Source organism: Alligator sinensis, unplaced genomic scaffold, assembly GCF_000455745.1.
Source record: "Alligator sinensis unplaced genomic scaffold, ASM45574v1 scaffold243_1, whole genome shotgun sequence".
Classification (NCBI taxonomy): Eukaryota; Metazoa; Chordata; order Crocodylia; family Alligatoridae; genus Alligator; species Alligator sinensis.
The window spans coordinates 2452787-2464869 of NW_005841841.1; the positions used below are offsets into that span (position 1 = coordinate 2452787).

Genomic DNA, 12083 nt, shown 5'->3' on the forward strand with positions numbered 1-12083 from the left:
GTCCAGTCAGTTGACAGATCACACTCAAGGAATATAGAAAGATTCACGTGCATGCGCATGTACATGTGTACACTTGCAGATGACACCAAGTTGTGGGGAGTAGTATGCTGCAGGGTAGAGCTAGGATTCAGAGGGACCTAGACAAATTGGAGGGTTGGACCAAAAGAAATTTCATGAGGTTCAGTGAGGACCTTGGGGTTACAGTAAACTGAAGATGAGCCAACAGTGTGCCCTTGTTGTGAAGAAAGCTAACAGCATATTTGGCTGCATTAGTAGGAGTGTTTGCCAGCATATTGAGAGAAGTGATTATTCCCCTCTATCCAGCATTGGTGAGGCCACATCTGGGCGAAGTGCAGATATTCAGGGAGGTTAGTTTGGGTTAAAAATGGCCACCTGATCTAACTTAGTTTGCCTAGATGCAGATCTTACGCTTAGACCCAGTCTCAGGGATCAGAAATCAATCTAAATCCATAAATGTACAGAAGTGCTGTGCACGTAGACCAGTCTAAAATGACAGGACATGGTCTAAGATTCACCTGGATAATTATACACTCAAACTTAATCTAAGTTAGACCAGTGAATGGAACTTCTGTACAGGTAGCTGCGCTGCCCCAGGGTGAAGAAAGCTTAGCTGCTGGGCTTAGCCCCAGGGCTGTGCTTTTTCCTAGTCTCCCCCTAGCACTGGGCTATTCTTAGCTTTCTTCTTGTCCTGCAGATCCTATCTGCTCCTGTTAATTCCCCCCAAGCCTCCTGTTAGCGCCCACCATCCTGATTTACTTTAGATTAGTTGGCCATTTTTAATGTGATCTAACCTCCCAAAAGTCTGCACTTAGTCCTGGAGTACTGTGTCCAGTTTGGGGCCCTATAGTACAGAAGGGGTGTGGACAAATTGGAGAGAGTCCAGCAGAGGGCAGTGAAAATGGCGAGAGGACTGGGGCACATGACTTCTGAGGAAAAGCTGTGGGAACTGGGCGTACATAGTCTGGAGAAGAGAAGACTGAAGGGGTTTAATGGCAGTCTTCAGCTGCCTGAAGGGTGCTTCCAAAAAGGATGGGAGTGAGACTGTTCTCAGTGGTGGCAGATAATAGAACAAGGAACAATGGGCTCAAGTTGCAGCAAGGGAAGTTTAGGTTAGGTATTAGAAAGAGCAATATCAGGGAGGCAGCTGGGAGGAAGAGGGGGGTGGATGAGCAGCTTAACCCCTGCCCCTTGCTTGCCCCCTGCCCTCAACACTCGATGCCCCTTGCTGCCTGTCCACCCATACCACTTGCTGCGTCTAACCCCCCCCCTCCCCCCAGTGCCTGGATCCCTTTGCTAGCTCAGGTGCCCCTTCCCTCTGCTACTTACTCTTACTCTTGCTCCAGCCTATGGCACAAAGGATGCATTTTCTCTGTGGCAGTATGGCATTTCCAGCTCCAGGGCCTGGCAGGAGTTACTGCTGCTACCAGGCTGGGCTGGGGCCAGAGCATACCCATTCTCTGGCCTGAGGCCGGAGTAGGGACAAAACCCTGCTGGAGCAAGGGTAAGTGTGTGTGGAAGGAGTGGGGAGACAGGGGTTGGGACACAGACAACAGAGGCTATGGAGTTGGGGGAGGGAAACTGGGGAAGGTGTGGCAGGGGGGGGAGAGGGGGGGGGGTGGGGGGGGGGGGGGGGGGGGCTGTGGCTGTGACACCCTGGGTTGGGGCCAGAACCATAGCCGCTGCCTGTTCCCTACTGCCTTATAATCCAAAATGAGAGGCTTTCCCGTCCCATGTTAAATGGTGGGGGAACCTCATCTTGGATTTGAGTTTTATATTTTTCAGACTTCCTCTTAGTCTTTATAATTTATTGCATTAATTTATTTAGTAATGCTTTTACTTTGTTTTGAGATGAATAGACTTATTGGTGCTTACCTTGACAGGATAAAATAATTCCTCCTGATCCAATTACAAAAAGTGAGAAGCAAACTACGCTTCACCAGCTAAACCAGATTCTTCGACATCGACTAGTAACTACAGATCTCCCTCCACAGTTGGCAAATCTGACAGTTGGTAAGGACTGAAGTTACTTCTAAGGACACTTCATGTCGGGCTGCTTAAAATATTGATTCTAGCCTTAAAATATGTTTTTAAAATTACTTGGTTATTAAATGCTTATCAAGCATGCTTAGGATTGTGACCCTTTCCTCGTGTGGCATTAATGTATGTATTTCCTACAGCTTTAAAGAACCAGGAGGCTTACCTGATTCAAACACATAATAAAATTGTAAATGTACTGACAGCTGTTAACAAGAAAGGCAGACCTACTGTCTCTCAGCCATTCTTTTATTGAAGGTTTCCTCTCAATTAATAAGATTAGAGTCATCACAGTGTAAACAGATATGCTGCTTTCCCTGTTTAATTTTAGGCCTAATCAATACAAGAAAGTTACATTGGCTTAATTGGATTGATTTTTAAGCTATTTTACATTAAGCTGGTGTTCATTTTTCTGTATCCTCACAAGTTATTAGTCTTACTTGTAGTGAAATAATTCTGCCTTAAATTTTAGTTGTTAGGGCTGTGCAAAGCTTTGGGTGCTGATTCTATTCAGCCCGATTCGGTGGCCAAATCTCCGAATCCAAATTGAATCGGGACCAATTAAAAGGTCCAAATCGATTCGAAGCTCTTTGAATCTTCCGAAAAGATTCGGAGAGCTTCGATGATTCGGACAGTGCCCAGTGGCTGCAGCAGGGAGCTGCAGCTGGACTCAGAGCTGGTAAGTAGGGGGTGGGGGAGAGGGGGCTGGTGGAAGAGGGAGGGAACCATGGGGGGACCCCTGCTTAGGCCCCTTCCCACCCGTCCCAGCTCCCGGTGCTTTAAAAAAAAGCCCCTACTCACTGGGTGCTGTTGGGTGTGGAGGGGGGTGATCCCCACTGCCCCATGCTGCATGGGGGGCTCTGCACAGGGTCCCTGACCCCCCTTCACTCCCCCAGCTGCCCCATGGTTGCCCCGGCCACCACAGCTCCGGCCCTTTTAAGAAGAAAAAAAACTTGAGGAAGAACCCTGGAACTCTCTGCTCCTGCAGCAGCCTAAGGGCTTAAAGGGGCTCGTGGAAGAGCCCCCCACATAGTGTGGGGCAGCTGGGATCACCCCCGCTGGGCAGGAACAGTGAGCCCTGGGGTTTGGGGGTTTTTTTCTTAATGGGCTGAAGCTGGGAAGGGCGGGGCAGCCTTGGGGGGGAGGGGCCTGGGACAGCGGGGCAGATTCTGGGGCTCATGCAGAGCCCCCCCATGCAGTGGGGGGCAGTGGGGAGCATGCCTCGCCCAGCAGCACCTGGTGAGTTGGGGCTTTTTTTTCCCCCCCAAGTGCTGGGAGCAGGGGTGGGCAGGGCAGCCATTGCTGGGCTGGGAGACTGGGCGGGGGATGGGCCTGGGTGATTCAGTGATTTTGGCAGCAGTGGAATCTCTATCGGATTTGGCTGAATTGATTCGGGACAGTGATTCGAATCACTGAATTGAGTCGCTGTCCCCCGAATCAGCCGAACATGAAGCGAATACTAGCCGCTTCACACAGGCCTATTGGTCATCTGTGCAGCCTTTTGTACCAGTACAGTTGAAACAACACTTTACATTAACTACTGCAACTTTGTGTAGGCAAGTCCCCACTTAACAACACTATGTCTAGCCAGGTAGCAGGTAGGATCATGTGCCTCCCTTGCCTTAGTACATTGACCAGAATGAGGTGTGAACTTCAAAATTGAATTGGGAGGTGACTTAAAATGAACGTGATCAGCTATGTTATGGCAGCCTGGCTTTAACATAATGACAGTGCATCTACACAAGGCACTTAACGCCCATTGGGCTAATCCTACTGCACCTTAGCATAGCTGGCAAAAAACATTTATCTGCGCTAATGAGCAGCAGATTAGTCCAGTGGGCATTAAGCGTCACCTAAAAAGCATTCATCTGTGCTAATGGACAATTGCACCGATTACACCGCATTAATGAACATGCCCAGAGAATGCAAAAGTTAATGTTCCAACAGCATTTCATGACTAATTGATTTTTGTCAACACATTTGTGAAATTCAAAGCTATATTATGCAGGGTGGTTTTTTAAATTTCTTTCAGTTTGGGAATAGTGAAAATTTGAACAGTTTGATGCATTGATTCTTTAAGGTTTAAGAGTTTTTATTCCTCTTACACTGCTGCAGAAGAGCAGCTGTAAATTTTGATCTTTTGGACTGGAGGGGGGCATTGTATGACGAAGGTAATGATGATTTATATCTGGCTCTATTTAGAAAGGCTCAAAGGAGCTTCCAATGAATGACAAACTCCCCAAACTACACCCTCCCAAAATTTCAAGAGTTTTTAAGGAAATAGAATGTTTGTATTTTCTTAGCAGATTAAAGTCGTCTTCAGATGCCATTTGCTCACATTGCTCTTCATATTGCCTCTGTTGTGTGACTCTTCACATTGCTTCTGCCAGACAAAAAAGACCACTCTTGTTCCCATGTCTTCCATAAGTGATGTTTGAGCATGTGGTCTGCTTCCCCCACCATTTTCTATAGTTCATCTTTCCATTGGTGCTAAGTAGCAACCAGATTTTAACAGCTAGTGTTGTGCATACAAACACGTGTTTAAATGTAAAACAGTTATGGCAACTTCAGTATTGGGTCCATTTTTCTTAATTGGGGCAAATTGCCTGGTATTTCATTTTAACTTCTACTTTCCACAGGATAGGAGAGGAAAGATGTAATGGATCAAGAAGAACTTGTAATGGATTCAAATACAGTAAAAGTCTTTCATCGTTTTTAAGTGGTATAAATGTTTCATCTGTTCATGGTCATGGGTTCAGTTATGTATTTTTCCACAAACTTTCCTGGTGTCTCATCTTCAGAATGAGGCACTGGATAATACTGATCACACAGGTATCATTAAGGTAATATTCCAAAGACCTAAATGCCTTAAATATGCTTTGTTGTGTTTAAGGGATTTTGTATAGATTCATAGATGCTAGGGTCAGAAGGGACCTCAAAGGATCATCAAGTCCAACCCCCTGCCAGTGGCAGGAAAAAGTGCTGGGATCATGTAACCCCAGCCATGTGCATGTCTGCCTCCTCTTGACCCCCAAGGTAGGGGAGAGCACTACCTCCTTTGGAAGCCCATTCCAGATTCTGGCGACCCTAACCATGAAGAAGTTCTTTCTGATGTCCAACTTAAATCTACTCTTTATCAACTTGTGGCCATTGTTTCTGGTTATTTCAAGGGGTGGTCTGGTAAAGAGAGCATTTCCGATTCCCTGCTGCCCCTCCCTCCCTCCCCTCCCCCGCTCAATGAATTTGTATGCTGCCACAAGATCCCCCCCTGAGCCTTCTCTTGCGGAGGCTGAAAAGGTCCAGGTCCCTCAGCCTTTCCTCATAAGACCTTCCCTGCAGGCCTCTAACCATATGAGTGGCCTTCCTCTGGACCCTCTCAAGGTTGTCCACATCCTTTTTGAATTGCGGTGCCCAGAATTGCGCACGCTGCTCCAGCTGCGGCCTGACCAGTGTCGCATAGAGGGGGAGCATCACCTCCCTGGACCTGTTTGTGATGCGCACCTACTAATGCATGACAAAGTGTGGTTAGCTCTGCTAATTACTTCGTCACATTGACAACTCATGTTCATCTTGGAGTCAGCAGTGACTCCAAGATCTCTCTCCGCTGCTGTGCTGCTGAGAGGGTCATCTCCCAGCCTATAGGTATGCTGGTGATTTCCTCTCCCTAGGTGCAGCACCTTGCACTTGTCCTTGTTGAACTGCATCCTGTTGTTCTCTGCCCACTTCTCAAACCTGCCCAGGTCCGCCTGGATTCAGTTTCTTCCTATCAGTGTGTTTGGTTTGTCCCTAGTTTGGTGTCATCTGCGAATTTGGACAGAGTGCTTTCCACACCCTCGTCAGGTTGCTGATGAACAGCACCGGCCCAAGGACTGAGCCTTGGGGGACCCCACTGCTAACATCTTTTGAGGTCAATACCAACCCGTCCACCACCACTGGGTACGACCCTTACGCCAGTTTGCCACCCACATGACTGCGTAGTCATTTATGGCACAGCTGTTCAGTTTGTTTATAAGAATCAGATGGGATACCGTGTCGAAAGTCTTCTTAAAGTCCAAGTAGGTGACATCTACCTTGGCTCTTGCATCTAAGCTCTTAGTAACTCTTTCTGGTCATAGAAAGAAACAAGGTTAGTCAGTCAGGATCAGCCTGCTGTGAACCCGTGTTGGTTGCCCTTCAGCATAATATTACCTGCTGGACTCCTACATATGTGATCTTAGATAATTTTTTCAAGGATTTTCCGAAGGATAGAGATGAGACTAACCAGCATACCTGAAGATATAACTGAAAGACCAAACATGACATGGATAACATTCATCAAGGCTTATTACATGTACTAGGTTACAGCCTGGTAGGGTTTGTTCATAGACTTGTATATGCTTGACATGTGGTTTAGGGTAGGTATACAGGTTACTTTGTGTATTAAGTAATAAAAAAATGAGGCTGGACATTTTGCTGATTATAGCCATACCATAGCCTTTTCTGTCTGATAGAAATGCATCATGAGTAGGTCCAAGGAGGTGATCCTCCCCCTCTATGCGACACTGGTCAGGCTGGAGTTGGAGTACTGCGTCCAGTTCTGGGCATCGCACTTCAGGAGGGATGTGGCCAGCATCGAGAGGGTCCAGAGGAGGGCCACTCACATGATCAGGGGCAGCAAGGCAGGCCCTATGAGCGGAGGCTACAGGACCTGAACCTGTTCAGCCTCCACAAGAGAGGGCTGAGAGGGGATCTGGTGGCCGTCTACAAAATGGCCAAGGGGGACCAGCAGGCTATGGGAGAGTCCCTGTTCCCCTGAGCATTACCGGGAGTTGCAAGGAATAATGGCCAGAAGTTGACCGAGAGTAGATTCAGGCTAGACATCAGGAGGCACTACTTCACAGTCAGGGCGGCTAGGATCTGGAACCAACTTCCAAGGGAAGTGGTGCTCGCTTCTACCCTGGGGGTCTTCAAAAGGAGGCTAGATAATCACCTAGCCGGGGTTGTTTGACCCCAGCATTCTTTCCTGCCCATGGCAGGGGGTCAGACTAGATGATCTGCTCAGGTCCCTTCCGACCCTACTAACTATGAAACTATGAAAACATCAGTTAAATCATTGGTCATGTTACTTCTTAGGGTTTGTAATCTGTTCAGATACTACAGTATACTAAACTAGTAGCAGTGTTACAAGTGATGATTAAAGGAATACTGTTCAAGGAAGCTTATGTGGGATCCACCCAAACTGTACTTGCTAGTGTTCTATCTCTCTCTGTCACGAACACTTTAATAATTCACAGGATTTATTTTTTTAAATCTGTGTAACAGATCAGGGGCTATGGAAGACTAGTTAATTTGTAGACTGGGAAACTTCTTGCTTCAGAAAAGTCTTAATGTAACATACCAAGCATAAACTCACAATTTTTCCCAGCTAATGGCCGTGTGAAGTTTCGAGTTGAAGGGGAGTTTGAAGCCACGTTGACAGTGATGGGAGATGACCCTGATATTCCCTGGCGTCTTCTCAAATTGGAAATTCTGGTCGAGGACAAAGAAACTGGAGGTAAAATAAAGTCTTCTCTTTTGCATAACATTGATCTGGTGTTCTTTTTTTTTTCAAAATGATTAATTTTAGTAACAGAGTATAAAAAATGGCTGCACAGCCTATTTTTGTGCAACACTAACCAGAAATTGAGCGTGCACCCCCCTTCCCCACCATGTGAATAGCGTTTCCTCAAATAAACAGAATCCTGTTTACTCCCCAGTAAAAACCCAAGTCACCAAATACTTCTTAGACTTTGATTCTTTTCATGATTTCTCCATACGGTAAGTTTTGTTTGGATTTTTGTTCCTGTTTGCATATACTTGATGTCTAGATTTAATAATATGATTAAAATTTCCATTTTTAATTTATGGAAGATGGCCGAGCCTTGGTTCACAGTATGCAAATCAACTTCATCCATCAGTTGGTTCAGTCCAGACTCTTTGCTGATGAGAAACCACTTCAGGACATGTACAACTGTTTACGTATCCTTCTAAAGGCTGCTTTCCAGAAGAATTCATATGGAAAGGGGTCACTCTCTAGTGGCCGCATTCCAGGAAAGAACAGATATTCTATTAAACTAAAGAAGACAGTCCATTAGTGGAATGGAAAAGGTCTCTTGAGAGAGTGTTATCTTTGTATCATTATGAAAGATGCCTTGCCTGAAGCAGTGTTTAATATTAATTTAGCTTAACAGTATTGTTGACTTAGATATACAGGTCAGCTGGAATGAGATAAACAGGATAGGTAACTTTACTTCCCATAAACAAAATTGTATACTATATTAAATATGAGACAGATGGGTAGTCTGATGCTAGTTCTGCCACCCTTCCAAGACATAGTGGCTAACAATTTTTATTACCAAAGTGTAGCCGTTTTGTGCTGACTTGCTGCAATTTTGTGAATAAGTGGAAGACAGCATGCAAGAGCTCATTGCACTGACTTAATTCACACAAGGGACAGTTACTGGTATAATAGCAAATACTTTTTAATTGGTAGAAGTGATTATATCTAAAGTATTAGCAGAGGATTTTTATCTCTGCATACCCATGGAGCATGAGTTTTTTCCATTCAGTTGTTTGCACCTGATAACAGTCTCTTTACCAAAACACAGTCAAACTTAAATCTCTATATACTTCTGTGGTACCCTTGTCCCGGTGCTCAGTCTTAAACGAGTGGGTACATAAACAACTATTCAGACTTGTAAATGCTGCTCACAACCCTTGAGAATTTGTTCTGAGGAAAGCAATGGGTAGTACAGCATGTGATCCAAGATGTATAGATATCTTGCATGAATCTGTATAGTGTACAGAGACTTGGTGTGGATTTTTTTATTTTCTTAACTTCGTTCTGTAGATTCTTTCTGTTTAGCACTTCAGTTAGAAGTCTTACATTCACAAACACTAATGTTAATCCGAGAGCGATGGGGTGACCTTGTGCAAGTGGAGCGGTATCATGCCGGGAAATGTCTTTCGCTCTCTGTTTGGAAGTAAGTAATTTCCAAGGATTGACACTTGCTGGTGGACAGGCGAGATTTAGAGTATATGTCAGTGTATTTGCAATGCTAAACTTGGATTTCTGAAAGGTAGTCTCCTAAGCTCCCGTATTTAATCACTGAATTATGTGGCCTGAATTCTAGAGGTACTAAGCAACCTGCTTTTTGCATTGATTTGGGCAGGGAATGGGAGGGGTGTGTGAGGGACTCAGTACTTATTAAATTGAGTTGCATTTACTTTGATGCTTAAACATGCCAGTTAGGCCATTCCCTTCTTTAAGCAGTAACTAAAATCAATACCGTTTATTATTATGCTTACTAGTGTAACTAAGGTACTATTTTGATTCATTTAATCTTATTTGCGTTAATTTGAAACCTTGATACTGCATGTGAGTAGTGAGTGTTACAAGCTAATCATATGTTTTAAATATTCACTTCATTAATGTGTCTTTTCTAGTCACTTTTGATATAGTCCTGCTGGTTTAGTTTTGCTTTTTGTGCAGTACCATAGCAGTCAATATAAGTTAATGAAGAATAGTCTTCCTACACTAACTGTGCATCAGTGAGGAAAAACTTCAAGTGCTCTTAAAATGTAGTTACTTAATTACCTTTTTATTTTAAGCCAACAGGTGCTTGGGAGAAAAACAGGGATTGCATCTGTTCACAAGGTCACTATTAAGATTGATGAGACTGATGTCTCAAAACCCTTGCAAATATCTCATGAACCGCCACTTCCAGCCTGTGATTCTAAACTGATGGAAAGAGCCATGAAGGTAAGGCTTTCTAGCTGGAGTAGGCATTTATTTCCTTGAACAAGAATTTCAGGATACTTTTACAACTGTAGTTCTGATTATGTGTGAAGCTATTACATGATGTGGCAACAAGCAAACATAGGCTGTCAAGTATAACTTCATGTTTTGTAAGTTTGGGCTGTGTAGCCGTAGATGCCACATTACAATGTATTGCTAATTAATAATTTCATAGCCCTCTTTATACAAGAATATATGTCTGTACAGGCAAATGATGGTGTCATTGTAGCTTGGGTAGACATAATCTAGCTAGCATGGCTAAGCAGTAGCAGTGAAAACATGGTAGCACAGTGTGTTCATATGCATGTTGAAGATCCTGTATATCAGTTGATTAACCTGTGCATAAGTCTGTACCACTACAGCTTCATTGCTATTGTTACTTGTGCTAGCCAGACAAAAGCTAACATGCCTGTATAACAATTGCATCTTTATTTAGTTGTGCAGTGATACCTGTTTTTAGTATAGAGAGGGTCCCTTTCTGGTTTAGCAAAATATCATTTCAGAAACAGTTAGTATTAAGCCAGGGGTGGGCAAAATACAGCCTGTGGGCTGGATCTGGCTTTCTAACTGACTGGATCCAGCCTGTGGCTGTACCTGCAGTGCTCTACATGGGGCCGAGCCTTATCCGCTCCTACCAGGACAGCCAGCACTTCTGTCAGCACCCTCTGGCCCAGGCCCTGGCCAGCCTCAGTAGCTTCTGGCGGAGCTGTTCCCAGTGTGGCTGCAGCCAGCTAAATGCTGCTCTACTCCCCTTGCCTCCAGTGGGAGTCGCCCAACTGAAGCTTCTTTCCCCTTCCCCCCTTCCCACAACCTGCCTGGAGTGGCACAGCAGGGGCTGGACGGGAGGGGCTGCCCCTGGAGGTGAGGGGAGCAGAGCAGCACCCAGGCAGCTGCAGCTGCACTGGAAACAGCCCCACTGGGAGCTACACATGCTGGTCAGGGTCTGGGCCAGAGAGGCTGTTCTGCTCCCATTGCCTCCCGCTGTGGCTACTGCATCTGCTCTTGCTGTGCTGCTCTGGGTGGGCAGGGGAGGGAAGCTCCTGTCCAGCTTGTGGAGCTCCTAGCTCCCTGCTGCTTTCCACCCACTCTGCCCACCAAAACTCCTTATGTGGCCCTTGGGCCCAAATAATTGCCCACCCCTGTATTAAGCTGACACACACTCTTGTAGTAAAAATAGATGCAGCATGATAATGGTGTCGTGTGTGAAATGCTTGCATGTAAACCAGCTCAGAGTTCTAGTTGTTTCTTAACACTGGAAGTAGAACAGGTTTCTCTTACGTAGGCAGAGCTGGTTATTATGATATTGTTCTGTCATGTCAATTGAAGGCACAGAAAGTCAAAATAAATTCTTCGGTTCATGGGAAGATTCTCAATGTAAATTTTTTTTTTTTTTTTTTTTTTTTTAATATTTATTTATTTTTTAAGCAAGAAAGGCTTTTTCCAATGTGCCCTAGGGTCCTCTAGTAGTACATTTCATTTCTATTTTAAACTCTTATTTGTACAGATTGACCACCTATCAATAGAAAAACTCTTAATAGATAGTGTCCATGCAAGATCTCATCAGAAACTCCAGGAGTTGAAAGCCATTCTTAAGAACTACAATGCTAATGACAATTGTATGTATTTTCTCCTGAACTCTCTGTTTTAATCTTTAACTGTGTATGCAGATAGTCTGGTCTTCCCCAACTCTTACTTCTCAATTCCTTTTCTTTTCCTTGGTCATTCCAGCAGCTTCATGAAACAATAGAATAGAGGAAAAATGTTTTCAGAAATAGCAGAGGCATGGCTTTTAAACAGGCATTCATTGTTGCTTGCTGAAAACTTGCAAAATACTTGACTGGTTCCCAGTAGACAATGTTCTCCTTTACATGTAGTACGGCATCTGAAATATGTAGCGTATCATGCTTTTGGATCCAAAAGGTAACATTTAGATTCAAAATAAAATGGTAGTCTGTTCATTGACTTCTACCTACATTTTTGATTGACACTTGATCTGGTTCAACTTCTTTTGAAACTGATGGGACTTGAATTGGATCTATAATCTTGATTTGCCTTGTTGCTAGATATTTAGAGGTTTATGACTCATTTCTCCCTTACCTGTAGTCTGTTTTTTTGGATCCTGTTCTACCATTAACTGTTTGGACATAGTACCTTTATTCAGAGACTCCCTTCTTACATGAGAAATGTGGCAATGTCCAAGGAGTCCTGCTGA

At 44.5% G+C, this 12083-nt stretch overlaps 1 protein-coding gene across 1 annotated transcript in view; it reads left to right on the forward strand.

Moving 5' to 3' along the window:
* MED14 (mediator complex subunit 14) overlaps positions 1-12083 on the forward strand; it is a gene marked incomplete at its 5' end in the record, with an annotated part of 59731 nt that overhangs the window by 14509 nt on the left and 33139 nt on the right. Inside the window, 6 exons of the mRNA XM_025205283.1 lie at positions 1902-2031; positions 7460-7588; positions 7945-8052; positions 8924-9056; positions 9685-9835; positions 11376-11487. Coding sequence (XP_025061068.1) covers positions 1902-2031; positions 7460-7588; positions 7945-8052; positions 8924-9056; positions 9685-9835; positions 11376-11487 — 763 coding nt within the window. The remainder of the gene's footprint in view (positions 1-1901; positions 2032-7459; positions 7589-7944; positions 8053-8923; positions 9057-9684; positions 9836-11375; positions 11488-12083) is intronic.